This window comes from Rhyacophila brunnea, unplaced genomic scaffold, assembly GCF_057557595.1.
Source record: "Rhyacophila brunnea isolate RB1 unplaced genomic scaffold, BYU_Rbru_1.0 scaffold_24, whole genome shotgun sequence".
Taxonomy (NCBI): Eukaryota; Metazoa; Arthropoda; class Insecta; order Trichoptera; family Rhyacophilidae; genus Rhyacophila; species Rhyacophila brunnea.
Genome location: NW_028232904.1, coordinates 21,762,540 through 21,785,294, shown reverse-complemented (window position 1 = coordinate 21,785,294; position 22,755 = coordinate 21,762,540). Strand labels below are relative to the sequence as shown.

General features: G+C 36.7%; 2 protein-coding genes across 2 annotated transcripts; one reads left to right on the top strand and one right to left on the bottom strand.

Annotated features, from left to right (window-relative positions):
• Window positions 1-1,821: 1,821 nt before the first annotated feature.
• On the bottom strand, window positions 1,822-13,992 carry mTerf5 (mitochondrial transcription termination factor 5). Its single transcript, XM_085951071.1, has 8 exons — window positions 13,771-13,992; window positions 11,722-11,953; window positions 11,464-11,630; window positions 10,127-10,467; window positions 7,631-7,762; window positions 6,039-6,157; window positions 4,881-5,111; window positions 1,822-2,586 (listed from the first exon to the last, which is right to left on the bottom strand). Exons 1-8 carry the CDS (start codon window positions 13,904-13,906, stop codon window positions 2,403-2,405), a joined length of 1,542 nt encoding a protein of 513 aa, XP_085807197.1. The 5' UTR covers window positions 13,907-13,992; the 3' UTR covers window positions 1,822-2,402.
• Window positions 13,993-15,117: 1,125 nt separating this feature from the next.
• Window positions 15,118-22,193, top strand: SiaT (beta-galactoside-a-2,6-sialyltransferase). Its single transcript, XM_085951074.1, has 4 exons — window positions 15,118-15,596; window positions 16,117-16,237; window positions 17,486-17,739; window positions 20,790-22,193. The coding sequence occupies exons 1-4, from the start codon at window positions 15,308-15,310 to the stop codon at window positions 21,029-21,031; spliced, it is 906 nt and encodes a 301-aa protein (XP_085807200.1). The 5' UTR covers window positions 15,118-15,307; the 3' UTR covers window positions 21,032-22,193.
• Window positions 22,194-22,755: the final 562 nt, after the last annotated feature.

Sequence of the window (22,755 nt, the reverse complement as noted above, 5' to 3'; positions counted from 1 at the left end):
CATATTGTTTTTCTATTTGTGTTTGAGTCAGAGTATGGACCTAATTGGTTGAGCAAGTGGCTGACATCCATTTCTCGTAAAAAACAAAACCTGTTAATACAAACCTCTACTCTGTGGAGGCCCATAATATGAGATCATATTATGATCCTATTAGGATCGGACATGGTCGAAAAAAAAATTCAGTAATTGTTTGTCTAATAACTCTAATAGAATTATTATTCTTAAATGAATTAATAAAAATATGCAGTCACAGATGATCCTGTATCAATCCACTGCTGAATAAAGACCTCCTCCTTCCTCGTTCTTTGCTGCCATGGAATTCTACCAAGCCTTAAGGCTATACCTCAGTTGAGACACGGTCTAAAAAGATCGTCGCTAGGCGATGCGCGGATGCAAATGAGGCATGTCAAACCAAATATAATTTGTCTTATAAATCCAACATGTGTCCATTTAATGTTCTTTTTATTGTTTAATCAGTAACAATATATTCATTGACATGTTTTCTTTTTTAAGTAAATGGGTAACGTTTTAAGTCATCTTTACACGATTTAAGAATTATTACGGCCGTCGCCATCACGAAGCAAAATGACGTGTTTCCAGCTCTACATTCTCTCTCTGAATGGGAGGGAGTGCAAAATTTCGTCGCGCCTATGGTTGAAAATTATTTGCCGTTTCAGTGATGCTTAATACTTCATCAATCTAGTAGGTACCAATAACTTAGGGACGCCCTTTTGGTCATCTTATACCTATTGGGTACCAGTGGATTACCATATTTATTTTGTTCATATATGTGAAGGGTTATTTCTCGAGAACTACGGTAAATAAGAGGAGCAAAAATAGAACATTCTAAAAGAGGCAACTAAACTGATAGCAGCCTGATATGGAAAAAAAAAATATTGAATGTCTAACGCCCATTACGTAGTGCGGTGTGGTCAAAAAGGAAATGCAGTATTAGGATGACTGGTCCACTTTTAAACCCACCATCCACAACAGAGGCTTTTGTTGAAAAAAAGTAAGTTTATAATTTCGTGGGTTCCTGGTCTGACAAATCCATTTGTTTGGATTCAAGAGTATGGACCTAATAGGTTGAGCAAGTGGCTAATATCCATTTCTCGTAAAAACGAAAACCTGTTAATATAACCTCCATCCTTTGGAAACCTATATAATTCTCTTAGGATTGAACATGGAGATGTAATGTATCTATATAGCAGGCTTTACTAACTAAAAGTGCGTTAGATAAATAAATTCAAACCAAACTAGACGCCAATTATTACCAAACCAAACAGACCACACCACACTAGCAGAAAGATAAACAGTAGATTGCTATTTTTGTATACTTAATCTTCTTTTCAAACATACAGATTGGTTTTTTTGTTCATGCGGTAAGCTGGTCGTAATGCACTATATTTTTCTAAGGAGAAACAAAATATTCTTTAACATTTATATGACTTAAAAGTTATTTTAAATTATCGAATACGCTGAAATAAATCATTGGTTCAGTGGAAACAGATAGATATCACTGAGCGTACTTAATTTAAAATTGCTAACAAATAAATACATTATGTAATTTTTGCGTTATCATAGCACATTTCTTTACGTTAAATCTTTTATCCATACTTCTGTAACATAAAAAGTTAAGCTTAAACTTTTCTGTTTCGTTTAATAAAATATTTTCACACATTTCCCGTATACCCATAAACTTGAAACTCGGTATACAGGTGCAAATGTGCTTAAAATACATTCTATTAAAATTTGAATGGACAGTCTGATACTCACAACTTGGGGTCTTCATACAACATTATTAAAAAAAAAGCATCTTTTATGATACTGATTTTGATTATTTATTAATATATTTCTCACAGAAAATAAAAATCATGGGCTTTGTCAAAGACGTTGAAGAAAACCTTATTGTATAAAAATGTGAGTTTAAACTTATGAAAGTGAAGCAAAAAAAGTACTCCGATTTTCATACAAAAAATTACAGGACTTTACAACTTGGTGGAATTTTGTTCCACACAAAAATGCCACTTACGTCAAACTTTTTAGTGGCTTATAAGGAAACCACAGAAGGCTCCATCTGGAAGAAGATTCAACATCTTTTGGTGTCGTCTATCTACTTTTTGATATACTAAAACTTAAAAATTGCATTAGTGCGTGTTGTGGCTAGGTAGGCGGGGCCCTACTAGTGCTAAATAATCATATACTATCGAGTATTTTTTTGGTAAGCACTAAATAATCGACTAGTAAAGAGTCTCTGTCACCGAGGCTTCATCTGATAAATAAAGTCCTTTTCAACGTCTTTGATAGAAACAATGAAAAAAGTGCTTACAAATCATTCAGTTTTTATTTCAACATAAACATACATTTAAATAAGTTCTTACAAACATGATATTTTCACATAATTACTGGCCACGCCATATTCCCTTTCCTGTAAACATCTCATCGCGTTCCAGAAAGTAAGTGGTAAGGCTAAGAATCTGACGCTTAGAGATATCTTCCTTCCTCAGCTCTGCTAAACTATCTTCATTCAACTCATGAACGCTCCGTTTGCCAAGCAGGTGGTCAGTGTATCTCGTTACGTCTTCTCTGTAAAAAATACAGCATTGTAATCATTTTTTAATTGTTAAGCACTTCAACACAGCACGGGGTCCATGTCTAAGCACTGCACGGCACCATCGGCTACAGAGTTTTAAGCAACTTAATTTATCCTAAACAATGATATTGAAGAACCCCTTATTTTACAAGATGGAACCTTCCCGACCGACACGAACACTTCCAAAGCTGGACTATAACTTTTCATTAATAGCAGGCATGTCCAACGCTTCGAGGATGGATTTCGGTCAGTTGGTATATATGTTGAACTTTCAATAAAAATTAATTGGTTCTACCGCGACCAAATTTTTTTCGATTTCCGCTTAAATAAAGGTGAGAGAAATTATAAATATTTGGAGCGAAAGTCTTTGTAAGTATTGTATCACTGTGATTGTTGTTAAGCATTCTATATGTCGCCTTTAGAAAAAGGTTTAGAACCGTCGGTATGTAATATCCTTCAGTACAATGTCACACGTCAGAAACTTGTTACCGTTATATATGTTATGTTGAACCTAGCTCCACCCCATCATACATGCCATTTCTGACTTTTTAGACTCCATCACTGTAGATGGCGCGTAGTTAGCATGTGTTAGCGTTTCTTAACCTTTTTGATATGCGACCCAAGAAAAAATATATAAAATAGCACGTAGTGTCACCAAATCAATATGTGCGACCCCTGTCGCATTAAGATTGTCTACCCCTGCGCTGGACAGGGCAGAGGGATAACGGTCATTTTTAGAAAGCGGCAAATCGGAAACGTTTCGAGGTCAACGATGCAACCCCAGGCTCACGCTACCTGCGGCGCAACGCAGATCAAATACAATATAAAGCATCCGGTAAGGAAAAGACGCACGTACCCGCGAGAAACATGACGTTCCCGGATACCAAGAAACAGACATAACCGCTCGAATATCCACCCCATTCGACTTAAAATTGCAAATAATTTTGTATATAATTTAGTAAGAGTTGAAATACGCCAACAACGACCAAAACGTCGGCGTCTGTCAAATATCAAACTTCCCCCGCCACGGTTGTCACATCTCAAAATCGGACACCGTGGTGACCTCTCGCGGTGAATAGCGGAGCCCACGGCCGCCAGGAAATATTCCCCCCTCCTTTTTGGCAGCACAGGGGAAGCTTTTAAATGAGCTGGCGCGACGTGAAGAAGCTCTCTTTTCTTCCCCGACGCCTTGAGAACATCACCTGGACCTCCACGGCACCTCCACCCGAAGGACGCCCGGGACCTCACACACCAACTCGCCATATAAACCTAAGTACCCTATGTCTATAACCTTATGTAATATTAACTTTCGTATTTCCCGCCTATTTCCGGCCGAATCCGCCCCAAGCCAGTGCCTTCCACTGGGGCTAAATAATATCAAAGCCGTGCCCAACTAGTATAGAATTAATACCAGTAATACAAGCTTTGTTTTTTTTATTAATTATTGTCTCCTTTTCTTTTTCTTTCTTTTTGCCGTATATTATTGATTTAAGTGTGTGTTTTTCTATTGGTAGAAATAGCACCGTCATTCGAGGCCTGACCTGTAATTTTCATCTCATGGTTATTGTTAAATGGATTCCGCGATTTATTGGTTTTGTTATTGTCATACACGTGTTTAGAAATTAAGATTATTTGGGTAGCCCGAGGTATAATTAAGACCTGTAATTTTACGATATGTAAGATTGTGCCATGATGTGTTAAATAATGTCCAAATGGAATAATTACCCTATTCAGTTTTACAGTGTGGTTTTCGTCTGATTCGTAAAGACCGCAATTATCCGTAAGCACACTGCCATCTATAAAAATAAGATAGAGGCGTATTTGTCTAAGGCGCGAACCATCCCGCGTCAGTGGATCGATTTGCGTATTGAGCCTTTCGTTTTATATTTTGTGTTTTTGTGTTCCATTCCGTTGTCATACGCGGAGATATTCACCTTAATAAATAAATTAACCTTATTGGGCGAATTTCTGGCGAACTGAGCCCCTCCTCCCGTCTGCAAAAAGGGGATTTCGCCGGAAGCAATTGTCATGTAATCGGCGAGTTCATGGCACAATCTTTCATCAAACGTAACGTAACCACGACCATCGGGTAACCGTTCTACCCCGTCAGATCGGTCTAGTAACTTCCTCGAAATAACATCATTGAATTATACTTGTAACACTGTAAATATTATTTATTGTTGGGGATTAATAAATGGGGTATAATTTGTAATCATGCAACCAAGCCTTCTCATTCTTGGAGTCAAACAAACCTACCTCTCCACTCCTTATCCCGCACAATACTTACAAGGGGTAAAATAGCAGAGGACAGTTGGAATAGATATCGTCCAATGAAAATTCACGTTGCAGGAATTCAAAAACTTCCATGGTGGAGGCGAGGGAGGTACGTGTCCAGTACGGATGCCTCGAGAGCATGGATCTGAGGTCTTCCGTAGTATATGGAGAGTACCTGAACGTATTGTAAAGGGCATTGATTGTGTCAATCCCTCGCGTGCGATCACTGGATACCTCTGCAAACCTGTGAACACATAAAGTTTGACTTCCTAAATATAGTAAGGTCACATGCATAGATGCAGTGCATTTTGACGTTTACCAATTTTCACAACCAATCAAATAACACCAGCAAATCATCAATAATCAAACAATCAGCACTATTACGTGAGACGATACATCAGTGAAACGGCAAATAATTTTCAACTATAGGCTTGACGAAATTTTGGACTCGCTGGCATTCGGAGAGAGAACGTCGAGTTGGGAACACGTCAATTTGTTTCATGATGGCGACGGGGGTATTAATTCCTAAATCGTGTAAAGATGACTAAAAACGTTACCCATTTACTTGAAAGAGAAAACATGTCAATGAATACATATATTATTATTGTTACTAATAGAACAATAAACAGAACATTAAATGGACGCATGTGGGATTTATATGACAAATTAAATTTCGGTCGGCATACGTCATTTGCACCCGCGACCCGCAATCCGCGCATCGCCTAGCCACGATCTTTTTAGACCATGCCTCAACTGAGGTATAGCCTTAACAGTTGAAGTGCAATAGTTGAATTTACACACTATTCGTGCCAGTAAATTCATGCATGTGTACAGCTGCTATTATCCCCAGAATCTACAGGTGTTTGAGCAAAGTATTTTGCGAAATATCTTTGGTCCCATCAGATGACATAGCTGTAATCACGTCATCAGACAGAGAAGGTCTATCCTGGGTTGTAATGCCAGAAAAGAAGTATCAAGAGTGCGTCGAAATCGCAATATATCCTGACTGCGGCTCCCCATATCTCCCGCACTGGAACACAGTAGACTACACCTTTATAACTCGAGTGTGCTAACTTATAATATTTCCACAAAGACGTTCATATGGCTTGGTGTTGTCCTGTAAATTAGTTTGTGATTTGCAAGCAAGAACAAACATATTGCTATGCGTTACCTGTCAAATTCTTTTGTGCCCGATGTCAACTTATGTAGGCTGCTGCATCTTTTGTTTTTCCCTTGCAGTACCGTCATACGATCGCTGACTGCATTCTTTTTATATAAAACATGTAGCAGCTGAAACAAGGATGAATAAAACATAATTATAATTTTATCCACCATGCAAATTAGTTATACCAAATCATGTATGGAAATTTGTACGTATGCAGTTCACCGTATCACACTTCACTGTGAAATGTTGTATCGGAAATATATGGTCATATATTAAAAACCATCCAATCTCTTTGAGTCGTATAGTAGTACTGAGATAAAATTCATGTTTAAATAAAACATGGTTCTTGTCGGTTTACAGGAACGGCAAACAAATTTTGAAAATAGCCGATAATATACTGCATTATTTGTTAGGTTAGGTTTTCATTCTTCAATTCATGAATTTTCCCTAAATCAGAGATGACTATATACCATACGGTCATCTCTTTTTGATTAGAAAGCTCACGGCGAACTGTGCTATGGTGAAATGTAATACGTACAATTTCAATGTAACTTCGCCAAATAACGGCAATATCTGATAAAAATCAGCAAATTTCAATTGCTAAATTAAAAATCATATAAGTAAGTAACTTTTATACATACCAATATATTTCAAACGAATTTTTAGAAAATATTTAAAATAAATAAATAAATCAATGTATCAAAAATATGCCATTTATTCATGATTTATAATCGATCGATCGAATAAATTTTGTGATTAAACTTGCACAACTTATAGACTACAGTAAAACCTCGTTAGTAAGAACACTGATAATTCGAAATTCGCCGTAATTCGAAATTTTCCCGAAAAAAGTCTCTTGAACATTATTTTCATATAAAACCATACCTTTAATTCGAACTTCGTAATTTGAAATGATTTCAGAGTCCATGGCATACAAAAATATTCAATAAATAGTAATAAAGTACACTATTTCATGAGCCAATCATTAAAAATTGTGACAGACTTTTCTTAAAAAATCAAAAATTACTTATTTTAAGAAGGTAACAAAAATAATCCTGACATTTTATGACCCAATTCGGTAGGCAGATCTATGATCAGAAACAAAATTAATGAAAATCAAAATTTTCCCCATACATTTCATAATTCGTAATTCGAATTTTTTTTCGATTTTCGGTCCCATGGAATTCGTATTAATGAGGTTTTACTGTACTCTGTGTATACCAATTGAGTAGATTCATCTTGATATCAAAAGATTCCAGAGTTACAAGATAAAACTTCTCACAAATAATGCATTAGGTTAATAATTAGCGGTAAGATATCAGCGTTGGAGTGGTGAGGTTAGGTGAAGGTAGAAGGGCACACATCTAGATTTAGTGGTTATTTATTTCATTGCTTTGAAAAAATTCAAATCGAATCGAACAGTCCGTATTTAATGCATGCAAAGTCGTATTATTATAAAAACAAATGTCAACATGACAGCTATGAGAGAAATGATTTCGAAATGATTCAATATGAGAATTCTCGATTCAGCCATAACATCGGTGGATAGTCAGGAATTTTAGTCATGTGAAAATTAATGTATTTATGAGAAAACCTACTCTGGGATTTTCCACAAGTCCTTTGTATTGGAAGGTGGATTTAATGTCTTCAAGTCTTTGTTCAATAGTCTCTGGAGACAGCGTGAAGAGCCTGAGACACTTGGCTTGAGCTTCTGGAGGTATTTCTGCTTTCTAAAATAATTATAAAAGCAAATAAATATTACTCTGTATAAACTAAACAGTTAGAATAATTCGTAACGTATAGCCTCTTGCGTCCTGAGGTACACATATGTGGACGTTATTTAAATATTTTTTAGTAATGATTTGAATGGATACTTGAACCGCATTTGACTACAGTGGTATAGATAGTATATTTTTCTACCACTAGAGCAAAACACTAGCCTATGTAGTTTTAAAATAAATTGTTATTTTGACTTTGAAGTTATGGATATTTGCACAAGACAAAAATGGCGGCTAAAAAGTCAACTCTGACAAGTAAGTGCTTTTAATTAAATATTAATATTTATTTATATTAAAAACCAATGATGTATTTAGTTTCACAATGAATCATAGTAATATTCCGTATACTTTAAATTATCTTTACACTTTTGTAAAATATTATAATCATAGTTTCAAAATTCGGTACACACATGAGTAACTCAGGTCTAGAGTGATATATTTTGACATTAGTATATCTGATTTATTGAGGTTATGTTTTTTGTTTACATTTAGACGAATCCTTGAATAGCCAGCATATTGGTGATATTTTGAATGATAATGATGTCGAAGTTGGTGGAGGATATAACCCTGACGACAGTAATGATGTTCACATTCATCTCCTGGGCCCAGATGATGACTTTATTCTGGAGAACCAGTGAACTTTACTCACTGCTAGAGGCTGAGATACATCCTTCAAAATCACAATCCAGGATCCTATCCTGGCTTATGAAACCATAAGGTATCAATGCTCATATTATATTACTTTATCATTTAGTCATAAATATCAAACTTATCATTTTATTAGGCAAGTGCATGCACTGCTAAAAAATCAATTAAGTACCAATTAAATTGATACAGTTTGTGATGAAAGGGCTTTGTGATCTCCATATTGAGGATTCGATGGACAGAATAATTAATATACTTAATATACCTAGTGATTAATACTATTGGCCATTAGTATTTATATTCCTGGTGTTGAATACTTAATAAATAGGAATAAATGTATCGATTAATTCATAGTATTGTATTTTCTATTGTTTCAGTACGCTGAGCCTAATAAGACGAATGATGCTGAGCTGAAGAGTTCAGTTCATGGCCATATATGGTTTATTGGGTGCTGGACTCCAATTGCTCTATAAATTATTCTCCATGTGGGGAAGTGAATCCTACCTATCTGATGAAGATACGATACAATCTCAATGCAACGCTGTGATGTTACTTTGGCTTCACAACAACTGCCCTTGTACGTCTACACATATGACTTTTTTACCAGCTTCAACCTCACCGATTCGTTATTTCAGGCCAATACGTGTTATGATTCAAAGAAGACGAAGAACGATATGCATCACTCAGTCAGCTGTTGTAAAATACTGATTACAAGTCGATGAGCCGCATTAATCTTCACAGTGGTGTGTTTGCTTTCACAGGACATCAAGCATGTAAACTGTGAGGATCTTTGACCACTGTGGACATGGACTTGTTGGACATGGACATGAAATAGTTTGCTCATTGTACATGCAAACTTATAGGCAAGAAAATATTCACTGTGATTGGAATACTTCATAGTCATGGAAAATCAGACTTGCAAACCCTACGATTTGGTATGAAAGTCATTTAACCATCATTATCATCATCGATACAAGGTCATCCAAGAAACTCTTCACCATTAGCTTCCATAACACACCGAGTAAACACAGATCTACTTCTAAAGCAAAGAATGGTTGTCCCTAAGCCTATTCCCTGAAGTGCGCGTTAATTAATGTGTAGTATTTTAGGGTTTTGACCGTTATTGTACTATATTTTTAATCTAAATAAATATAATTATCCAATCACCATTATATTATTATGATTATTGTATTATTTTTCTAATAAAATTGTATCATTATATGGATATCACATTGTTTTTCTTTCATTTCATTGTTTGTACTGTATCCAATATTGTACTCTATTGTGACCTGAGATGCACTCACGTGCACGTAGTGGATTTTAGTTAATATATAGTAAAAAAAATATTTTAATTTTTTTTTGTGATCTTAATAATATTTATTGAACAGAAAAATGCACAAATATTTTTTCTCATGACTGGTTCTATCTCGGGTCTCAAGAGGATAGGTATTAACGTTTCGTCGTATAGCAGGAAAGAGGTTGGACTGCGGCTTCTACATCGAAACGTACACGTCATTGTGGTCATTTCTGGAACTAAAACCGCTGCAATTACACCAGCATGCATAGAGCGCCATGACGTAGATGTCAATATATAGAAGCTGCACTATACCATAATGTACATCCGATCAGTGATCTATTTATTTAGAAAATGGACATGGCTAAAAAAATTACCTGGAAAATATCTTTGATTTTCAGCAGCTTCCTATAATCATACGTCAACAAAATTGGATTCTTCAAGATGGCGTCTTTGATGTCCATCCCGCCCAAGTCCTGGACCTCCTGAAGCATCATGCGGATGTTGTCAGGGTCTGTGTAAAAGAGGAATCCGTTTGCCGCGATCTTTTCTTTCGGCAAACCGATAACATTCTTCACGAGGTGAACGGTTTTGCTTATACTCCTAAGAGACTTGTGCTTCACCCGCCGGTACGTGTTTGTGAGGTCATTAAAATCATCTTTGGACATGTTGAGACTTAGATGGAGGAACTTTTGCAGCAGATCTTGGCGAATATCAACTGAAAAAGTAATTCATTTACATACCTTGAAACTGTCTCAGTAATTAGAAAAATCTTGGACTGACTGGGATTTGAACCTGCATTTATCGCATGGATTATTTATTATCCAAGATCTTATGAACAAGCCACAATAAGCATCAACACGATTGAATTGGTACCGGAATTGCTATAATAGGCTGGCAATTTCTCTCGATGATTGGTTGTCATTATAGGTCTTTCTGCCAGAGTTGGTGCGAACACAGATACGAAAGATTGTGTGTATTGGTGCATTTCTGAGGCAACAGGCATTGCACACCGTCTACGAGAAACAGCCGTTTGCCTTGCTTACGCCTACTTATTGTGCTTATAACGAAAAGAAGACAACATGCGTATACGTTGATGTCGTTGAAACATCCTTTTTGTAAACAATGCGTCTGTGTGAGTATTGCTTGGCCTCAACTCTTGTTAACGTATCTATAATTTATTAGAATTTTTGGGATTTGCTTAACGCAGTGGATTTTAACAACTTCGTTTCATAGCACCATTAGAGCCATACTTGTAGTCATACTTGCGTTGGTTAGTTTTTAAAATTTAATTAAGCCCTCTTTAAACCAAACCATAATAGTTTAGATATGCTATGGGCGATCCCACAAAAACAGTGCACAATTTTTCAGAGATAGATACTTATTTATTTTCGTTGAATTTAGAATACAAATTACAGGTGGTGTTGGTTAGTTTTTAAAAATCACTTAAGCCCTGCCAAACCAAACCAGAATAAATAAAAAATGTTTTACTATCTTGTTTATTATCTATTATGGTTTGGTTTAGGCAGGGTTTAATTGAACTTCTGCCAATTTCTGCAATTTGTTTTCTTAGTGCAATGAAAACAAAAATGTATGTCTGATAAAGTTTAGTGTGCACTATTTATAATGGATGTAAACACCCTACCTCCACCCTTCGCCACTGTTATGTGCAATGGTGAATTAGTAAAATGAGTAATTGATCAATTAAACTGACACAAAGTTGTGTTTCTGTTAAACTTTTTATGTTTCTTCAGCTTCTTCTGTAGATCAGGCCATTCCTTGAAGCATTCAACCAAATCCTCCCAGATGTCATCGATGTCGTCAAGATGGTGGGCACGCTGCAGCTCACCAAGATTGCTTTTGGTCACCATCGTAACGTATCTTAAAGAAATAAATTCCAGTATGGTTAGTATTGTACAGATTGTTCAATTGGTAGAGTATATTTCTTTAATGACAGTTTAAAAATACTTACTTAGCCAATGTTGTCAGTTTAATATTTTTGAATCCGCATTCTTTAAGCACGGTCATTCTATTGTCTATGGTCAAGGCATGCGTCTTTAAGATGATGGGATACTCGAAGACCGTTTCGGGAGGGACCGAATACTTTTTCAGCATTGCCAACCGTTCCTCTATCTGCTCTTCCTTCATCTTTTGGAGACTGGGATATTCCAGCATCATCGATTGCACTTTGTTGGTTGGTATGCCTTAAATAAAAACTCATACTTAGTATATTTAATTCAATTTAGGGCTATCCAGTAATCGTGAAATGATCCAAAATCCTTTTGCACTTCTTAGTGTGTTAAAAATGTACACACTGAGTGGGTAGATCATGGGCCCCACACCGTGAAGCGGTCCCCTCTACCTATTGCTAAGGATAAAGGCAGTGTGACGCTCTACATTAGCATTTTCCAAATGGTGTACGCGGTAAAATGAATGTGTATATTTAGTGTTTTATTGTATATTTTTTTTGTATCGTACGACCATATAATTTTAAATAATGAACTGTTCCTGATTCACAGGCCCCCAGGCTAGAGCCCTGTCAGCACGCCCTTGTGGGGGCCATGGGGTAGATACTAATTATGTAAAATGGAACAAGGAATACTACAGGAAGAGTTAATGTACCGTATTCTAAGAATTCAGATGCTCTAAACTCGCTCTCACTTAAGTGTAATTAATCAATACCCAAATCAATTTAAAAAAAAAAACATTGCCAGTTTTTTAGGTAAATATACAGTACTCTGTAGAAAAACGGGGAGGGTTTACAAAATTTAGTCAGTTTCACTGAGTTCCACACTTACCCCGCTACTAGATACTTATAGCGTCTATTCGCTTCAACCACGGAGCCCCTACTTATCCGGGCACATTACCTATAACCAGACGCTGCACATTTTGAGTCTAGCGATGAACACCTAGCCTGACACTATAACTACAGGTGCTAACCTATGAGTTATTGTGACCTGTCGCATTCATAAATGGTTATTGAATGTACGTGGCCGAACGGTGATAATTATCAAGTTTGTTAGTGTCGCGTGAGAATATTAAAGCAAACATTGGATGCCTCAGATGGTTGCACCAATTCAAAGGAATCACGGGTCTTCCAATAACCTTGCGTGTCGTAGGATGCCAAGAGAAGTGGGGCTAACCTATTGATAATGCTGATTGACAGCCAAATTATTCGGCTCACGATCCTCAGTCATGAGGTGCTGACAAAGAAGAAGTGATATTCCATTTACCTAAAATATATTGTATTTTTTCGTTACTTGAGGAACCCGAAAACACCCCCTTGCTTGCGTGACTGGATTATCGGCAAGAGTTAGAGTAAATATGCGTAGTTTTTAATATCTTTTAACATTTTGACGTTACTTCAATTTATCGTAACTCGACAGTATATGCATCCCGGCCAGTGTTGCCAACCGTACTATAATTATAGTATTTGTACTATAATTTTGGTCCGCATACTATGTACGATATAAAATAGGTATAGTACGCCCAAAATACTATAATTTTGAAAATCGTACTATAATTTAATATAAAAGTACTATAATTAACCTGCGGCCCGCGGCGAAATATTTCTCCTAATAAAATGAGCCGACTATGAAAAATTGGGAAAATTTTCATTTTCAACAGAATATGACAACGCGTACTATATTTTATCCCCAAATACTATAATTTTGGAGGCTCTGTACTATAATTCCACTTTCAAAATATGGCAACACTGATCCCGGCCGAATTTAAGTACTTACACTGTGCAAATATTTGTGACACATTCACTTGGTTTGCAGCTACACTTTCCGTTATTTGTATACATTTGGAAAAGACGAGTTAAAAACAACTGATTATTTCCGACTCAATTGGTTATGAAAGCGATAACTGTACATCTTCAAAGTATTACAGTACTTTTTCCACGTATATTCCATGACTTACTACAATTTATCATCACGTATAGTTCAGTAAGAAGTTATTCTATTCACAAACTACAAACAATAACATTATAGGTTATGTTTCTGTTGTAAATACTCACCGAAAACATTCTCGCAATATTTTACCAGCTCGGGTCGAACGTTGTAATTGACGCCAAAGTCCCTCTGCAATGAAACGACATTTTCATTAGTTTTACTACACAATATTTTGTGGAATAATTGCCCTTTTCGGAGCATTTTACCGATTTTTAGTAAATAAATATTGACAGCTCGATTTAATTTTGATTTTGTCAACTTTCGACCATAAATATCTTTTGAAAATTATTTATGAATGTTGCTAGAAATACGAATATTATTGGTTATGGTAGTGTTTTAGTTTTTACTATATTGAAACGATTTCTAAGTTGAATTAATAGGACTTATTTTTCTGATTCAATTGATTTAAAACACGTTTTTATTTTTTAAATTCATGTCAAAAAATGTAATATAAAATAACGTCAAGGGATATATTTTATAGTATGGCAAGACTAAAGAAAATTATGAATGAAAAATAATTTATTTTTTCTCTCATCTGTATATAGTGTGTATAGGCGAACTGTTGAACGTCTCTGTAATGCAGATTTCAGCACTCTCAATACGCAGGCGCAAAACACTGACATTTCACGGCACAATGACAAAAACCTTCTCAAAAATGTCAAATTTTAGATTAATACAATAATGTACAGATAGTTTATTAAATAAGTGAAATGTCGCCGTCGATATTATGCTATTTCATCAAAAAATTAAGTGTAACCGGTGGCAGTTCTAGCAAGTGAAGTTATGTCATATTGACAGAGATAATAAATTATTATATTGCACAAATCGATTTCCGCCTTTTGTAGTATTTACAATTTTTCGTAGGTTTTTAATAATTATATATACATGAAATCTATTGAATCTTCCATAAACAATCAATATTAAAAACGTGCCAAAGTGTAAAGCGAATAAATAATAATTGTAAAAAAAATATTAACCTAATAATTAATTGATGATAGTGTCGGCGATAATAAATAAATTTGAATAGCCATTTAATAAAAATATTAAATCTGTTCTTTTTTTAAATAATACCATAAACTTAAAATGAAATCCGTAGCATTGAGCGTTTGGATTTTTATAAATTTAGTATGCTTCGGGATGTGTGGATATTTTTATTTAATTTGGTCCCAATATTGGATGAATTTAGAAAGGCAGAGGCTATTTTCCAAGACTGTTTTAAAACTAGAACGCGAAAAGATACCGGAAGTGTTCTACTACGGCCCAAATTCGGCCCTCGACATAAGCAACGGCTTCAAGCCAATGCGACTGAACGTGACGATGACCGAGTCTCCTCTGCAAATACTGCACAATAAAAACAAAGCAAGACGAGACACAATTAACATAAGTAACAATCACGATAAGTTTTTGAAATTAGAACGAGCAAAAAAACAAATAAACGTCATTAAAAGAAATGGAGGGAGACCGCGATTTCCGAACTTAGGGAGACCCTTCGTTGAATTAGATACTAAGAAATACCAATGCGAAGTTGACAACCCTGAAAACTGCGCGGAGAGAGTTGAAGAATATAAAACCTTAATTTTAAAAGAGTTTAAAAGAATTTTGATGGATGAAGGAAATATATTAAGAGCAGGAACTATAGCTAATCCGTACAATGTCCAATTCGATCCTGTCAAGCACGGAAGTTACAGAGAAAAAAGCGCCAAAGAGCTCATGTGTGAATTGAAGAGTAAATACGTCAGGACAATAACTGGGGTGGATTCGCCATTTGCAGCTCTGGGGTTCGGAAAAAGGATTCCATCGTTACCGCTCCTAAGGAATAACTTCTACAATAGCTGCGCCATTGTGGCCAGCTCGGGCTCCTTGGCTGGATCAAACCTCGGTGACTTTATCGGTACGTATAATCACAGCCTGGAGTCCGTAGACTAATCACTTGGAAACAGTTACAAAGTCCCTAACGATCTATACTATGCGTATGTTCGAGTAAAGGCGCCTTTTCAAGCTGTAAAATAACTTGATCGATCATAACATACACGCAATGTTTACGCATAGTCATAAGAGTACAAACCTACTAATTTGTTAGACTCAATATTTTGTATTTTCTAATTCAATGTATACCCACAGTGGCCTGGTTGGCAGAGCGGCTATCTCTGAACCCGTGACTCACAGCAAGGACCCAATGAGTAGGGCGAATGGCTAAAAACCATTCCTTTTAAAAATGTCTGTTAATTTAATTGTCAATTCTGTGGACGCTGATATGATTAAACATACTAATTTACAATCAATATGTGTATTTAGATCCAAGGCTTGTGTTATAGTAATATTCCTCTTCCTTGTGCATGTTTTCAAAGGTTGCAATACCGACGGATTTTACTTTCGCCGATTTTAAATGATTTGAATCTTATTATTTTTAGATTCTCACGATCTGGTGTTGAGATTCAACCATGCTCCCACGAAGAATTACAGCCAAGACGTTGGTGCGAAGACCACCATTAGAGTGGTCAATTCACAAGTTGTCACCAAGAAAGAGTTTAGGTAAGATAAAGAATATCAATAATTGTATTATAGTAACATTATCTTAACATGTTTCTGTAGAAAAATTTATTAGGTACCTACTGAAATATATACAATTGAAAATGCATATTCCTCATTTCCAGAGGATGTGGTTAGCTAGTCACAGATGGATGAAGGTGGACCTGCTAACCGTTCAAACGCCAGTGAAGCCCCCATGACCAACCAAGTGAATGATGGCATGGTGGTCACTGGTCCGGAGTCAGAGCGGTTATCTCCATTCGCCACCTACTGTTTGAAGTAAAAAAAAATACGTGTGTTATATGGTATATCAATTTCGCCGGTAGATTGAATATGGCTACTGTGTAACGAAAAAATGTCACAGCGGATACCAGTGACGTCCCGTGAGGATAGATAAGCCGTGCGTTGCATATAGGCGGCACATAATAAAGCGTGGCGAACGGAGGAACGAATACAAGAGATCAGTGACGGTTTTCCATGAAAAGTATCTTAGTTTAAAAAATAATCGAATAAAAAAAAAATCTGACAACAAACCCGTTATTGTATTGTTGTAAATATCGCACAGGCGAAAATTTCACAAGGGTGCCTCCAAACCTGTCAACACTACAGACCTCCATGTACCTAAGACTACCACGGTTTGAGAGTAGGTTTCGTGGAAATGATTTAATTCTCAATAAATGTTATGTGTATCTATGTAATTTTAAAGAGTTTTGTGAGTATTGAAAAAATGTTTGTTTAAGACAGTCAAAAATAAAAAATAAAATAAGTAAGTACCTAACCTAATCTAACGAGTTTGTAGACAATTTAAAACTAAAAATGAAAAGGGACGGTATTATAGGGACGTCACTGGCAGATACGACAATCAAAAAATTGAGAGCAAAACAAAAACTTTCATTTCTGCTGCGTGTGGCCGCCACTAGACACAATAATATATGTACTATTTATTTACATTGACACCCACCGACTATCATGCCGTAGGTCTCAGGTTCGAATCCTCGTCAGGTCTGGCAAGTACACATATTATTTTTAAATTTGTGTGTCAGGGTATGGACCTAATATGTTGAGCAAGTGGCTGACATCCATTTCTCGTAAAAAACAAAATCTGTTAACACAAACCTCTACTCTGTGGAAGCCCATATGATCCTATTAGGATCGGACATGGTCGAAAAAAAAAATATTTATTGCTTACAAAATTTACGATAGCTTACGTCAACTTCACTGTCGTAATAAATATTATACTTCATCTTCCAGGTTCCAAGCCTCGCCGCTCTACAAAAACATCTCCCTGCTAGTGTGGGATCCCAGCAACTACACGTCGACGCTGTTCGACTGGTACCGCCGACCAGACTTTGACATGTTCCCCGAGTATAAGAGGTTCATGCGGAGGAATCCTCGGGCCGACTTCCACATGCTGAACCCTCGCAGCCTGTGGGAGCTGTGGGACTTCGTGCAGGCCAACTCGCCCAACCGCCTCAGGAGGAATCCACCGTCATCTGGGTTTTTGGGTGAGGGTTATTAATTCTTTGTCACACGTTAATTCTTAACATAATAACCAAAAATAATGTTAATGGAAAGTCATAGACAGAATAATATAAAAAATACAACATGCAGTTAGGTTAGGTTAGTACCTATAGTAGATCAAAGTACCTAAGTCGAAAGAGTTTTTTTTTTTTAATTCTTTCACCAAATGAATCGATCAGATTGTTGTCGACAAGACAGTTTTAGTTCTAGCAAGATAGCCAGCTTAAATTTTGTAATGTGTTTCAAAGTATCCGAATACTGTGTCTCTTGCTATGGTTATCGATCGAACTAACCTTTTGCCAGCTGCAGGTATACTCAGAAACCTAGAAACAGTGGACGAGTTTGTATATCTGGGATCAATCATTAGTGGAACAGGCAGGTGTGAAGCATAACAAATAAGAAGTACCACACAGCGAAAATGCGAATACACGTCTTACCACTAGGCATATGGAAGGATTGGGGAATTTCAATTGCCACGAAAATACTTTAATACAGATTAGTTTTCACCATAATTTTGTACGGTGTCGAGACATATACGAGGGTGGGTCAATAAGTCCTTAGAAAAGCCGACAAGTGGCGCGACTAGTACTGTAAGCGGTTTGTTTTCATGCAGCGGCACTACCGATTCAGTATGCTGCGAAGTTTCAATCAGATTGGTCGGGTTGTTGTGTGTTTTTCGTACATTTAAAAAAAAAATTTGCTTGTGGAAAATGGAAAAATGGAAAATGGAGAAAATTGAGTTTAGAGCTGTTATTAAACATTTTAATATAAAAGGGTTAACAGCAAAGGAAATAAAAAATTAGTTGGATTTAGTTCACGGCATATCTGCTCCTTCACTTGCAACTATTTATAACTGGTTAAATGAATTTAAACGTGGTCGTACATCAACAAAGGATGAACCACGCTCAGGACGTCCTGTAGAGGTGACTACACCAGAAATGATCAATAAAATCCACGATATGGTGTTAAGTGACCGAAGATTAAAGTTGAGTGAGATAATTGAGGTTACAGGGATCTCAAAAGGTAGCGTCATTTCTATTTTACATGACAAATTGGGCATGAAAAATATTTCTGCAAGATGGGTGCCGCGTTTGCTCACAGTCGACAATAAACGCAATATGGTGGTGGCCTCTAAAGCCCTGTTGTCGCTCATGCAACGCAATCCGGATGAATTTTTTCGCCGCTTTGTGACTGTAGATGAAACATAGATACACCACTATACTCCCGAGACGAAAGAACAGTCAAAGCAGTGGATTGCGAAGACAAACCATGTCCAAAGAAGGCGAAAACCGTAAAATCAGCTGGTAAGGTTATGGCTACTGTATTTTGGGATGCACGTGAAATTATTTTCGTTGACTATTTGGAAAAAGGAAAAACAATAACAGGGGATTATTATGCATCTTTATTGGACCAGCTAAACAACGAAATTGAAGAAAAATGGCCTCATTTAAACAGGAAAAAAATCCTCTTTCATCAGAACAATGCCCGTGTTCACACATGTTTACGATCAATGGCTAAAATTGAAGAATTGAAGTTCGAATTGGTCGACCACCCACCGTATTCGCCAGATTTAGCCCCCCCCAGTGACTTTTTCCTTTTCCCAAACTTAAAAAAATGGCTAAGTGGAGAAGGTTTTTTTGCAAATGAAGAAGTCATCAATCTGACAAATGCTTATTTTGAGGACCTTCCGAAAACTTATTTTTCTGACGGTTTAAAAAAAATTGAGAAACGTCTAACCAAGTGTATTGAGCTCCAAGGAGATTATGTTGAGAAATAAAAAAAAATACAAAAATAAAAACTGTTTTAATGCTTTTTTCTAAGGAATTATTGACCCATCCTCGTACCTTGATAGCAAGAGAGCGGAAAGCGATTGAATGCTTCGTATTTATTTGACAGAGTACAAGATGAACCAGTCAATTATACAGTGACTACAGATAAAGGAACGGCTCTCGACAATGTGTTTGAGACACATTCTACAGTTCTTTGGACATATTGTTCGGCGCGGACTGAATAATCTGAAGAGTGAAGTGACTGGTGGTTTTGGGTAGCCTATTAGAAGAGAGCCAGCGTGCTGAAGCAATCAAATGAAGGAGCTTACTGTCGACAACCTTCACCTAAGTCATGGTCGCTCAGCAGATGACGGAATTTTAAGGTGGTCACGATTCTCAGCCATGGAGGAACAATCAATACAAGAGCAAAGGGATAGAAAGAATATATGTCTAGATTAGTCTTCCAAAGATACCCAAAATTCGTCATGTTCGGCGGTTATACGCCATTTCAATCACATAGGCCCTAGAGTCATAACTCACATTTTGCAATTTTGTCATTTTTTTAGTTAAATACCTATACAAAATGATTCTAAAGGCATTAATCTATATAAAGGAAAAAAGTTGGCTAAGTCACTTCAAAACATGTGAAAATCGTTGACAAAGATGACTGTTGGTGTCATAAACTCACATGTTTCAATGAATAATGTGAATTATTTCATCAAGGCCTTTCTAGCTAATCAGGGAGCTCTATTTCTCATAGTGGGCTGTGTGTCGGCAGCAAAAGATATAAGGATATAATAAATTCTAATTTTCGTTTAGCGTTTTCCTAGGTAATAGATTTACGTACATTTTTGTCGTAATTTTGATAATAAAACTTACGTCATTCATTCCTGCGACCCGGTAAAAATGTACCGAATTTGACACGTATTTTTGGTATACAGAAATCCACGATACTATTTAATTTTTAATTTTATTTTTCTCATTACTTTTGAATATATATTTACCGATTAATAAACTTTTCTAGCTATTTTTAGATAACAACTTTACATAGAGACATCACCTTAAGACTCTTAAGAGTATTATAATATATATTTTAAAAAAATGTAAATCGACTTACTCACTCATTAATATTGTAGGAGGTCGATACTTTTCTTCTAATTACAAAAAAGCAGTGCTCTGGTGGTTTTTTGCGTTTATCTCAAAACTTGATTTTTGGAATAATATGTGAGTTATGACTTTGGGCAACTCAATTATTTCTGTTCCAGGATTATCTGTGCTCCTGCCGCGCTGTTCCTTCGTTGACGTCTTCGAGTACATACCATCAGCCCGCCTGACCAGCAGGTGCCATTACTATGACAAGAAGGACGACTCTGCATGCACCTTCGGGGTCTGGCATCCGCTCGCAGCAGAGAAAATGATCGCGTATCGACTCAATAGTGCCACCGACTTCACCGTATTTCAAGCAGGGTATCTGAGGATACAGGGATACCAACATTTGGACTGTTGATGAGCATTAAACTAATTTATAAAATTATGTAGTATATACAATTTCCTTCTTCCAATACAGCAGCAGCCCTCAATATTATAGTAATCGGCTCACCACTGAGTAATCCTCAAATTACATTACCAGATTGCGTCTGGCCCGATCGTCTGCCACGATTGCCAAAATCTATTATCTATGGTTTTTCGGGATCGTGAGCAAATTGGAACAAATTCTCTTTCCGTCTGTCACGATCCATTCATTAGCAAGCGAAGATTGCCGAGAATGCACGAAAATATTCAAACACGCGCCCGCTAGGTTGGACAGCTGAGTTTTGACGTAAAATTGCCCGTAAAAACTGTTCAGTGTAGCCACCGATCTAACGAAGAAATAGTTTTCGGTCAACTTATATTTTTAATAATAGCAACACTTTGTTTATTTTAAACCAATCAAAAGCAAGGACCAACGCGGTCGAATCGTTGCGTGTACTTGCAAATAGCGTCGGTCACGACGGTCGGCGTGGATCGTTGGATTTGGTTGTATCTGCGCGTCTGCCAATGTAATTAAGCCTTAAGACGGACGTTGTTTATTTCGCAACGCTTAACATAAACGCGAAAACGTATTGTTACATCCAGCCATGGTGGGTTCAAGTCCAAGCTTAAAGAGCTTGGCAGCGAACACCGAGATGTCCATGGAGCGGAGAAAAACAGGATGCAAGCCACATCCTCTGGGAATGTCCGAGAATGTGCTCCGAGAGGAAAGATATGCTTAAGTCAGTCCAATCAGCTGTTAAGCCTATCGGGCCGTTCGACATGGTCGCCACAAAGGCCAATTATCTTGCATTTAGAAAATTTGCGTCGTCTTACTGGGGGTGTGACGATCTCTTCACATCATTTTTGCTGTCCGTATGATTAGCTTCGTTTTTTGCTATATATATTTTTAATTCATTTTTTTTTGTGAAATCTCTGTGCCTTTTCTCTCCCCCGGCACATTGCATAAGAGTAAAATCAGTAAACTCAGTCAAAGCTCACTTGAGAGCGTGGCGACCTCAGTCTTGGGACATTACCAGGCGTGTACATAATATGCTTCACTTCAAACGTAGTGCCTCGTGATACGCTCGATTAAGACCGACTGTGGTGTGGGACGGGCTTGGTTTGGAGTACGTGGTTGTGTTACATCCAGGGAACTCAAAAATAAAAAAAATAAAGCGGGTTACCTTCTGGGTATGGCAGTAAAAAGGTACAATTATTGAATGCTAAGCAGTATGGGATAAACATCAACGCGTGTTAAAGAATATGTTATTTTCAATAGTTAGATGTATACCACACATAACATGTGTTACAATTTGTAACGTAAAAGAAGCGCGCATTCAATAATCGTAATAAAAACTTAAGGATTGATATTCAGGTGGTGGTATATTTATTGTGTTTTATAGCCTGACCGTCATTATGTCATAATCCAAAACTACCTTCAAAGTATTAATTTATAGCGACTGCCAATCGTATTAATCTTATTAATCTGTTCTGTAGTCAGATCAATATTGCGGTGAGTTAACGACTTTCAAATATTCATCCAGTCGCCCACAGTTAATGGGACCGAAGACAATCAAATCACCCGGTTTAGGCAAAGCAATAATTATAGAAAGAAAATTAAAATTGACAATATCAATGAGAAAAACATCAATATCAAGAGATATTGTGCCTGTATAAAGGTGTCTGTGTTGTATTGTGCAACCTGTCGCCATACGAGAA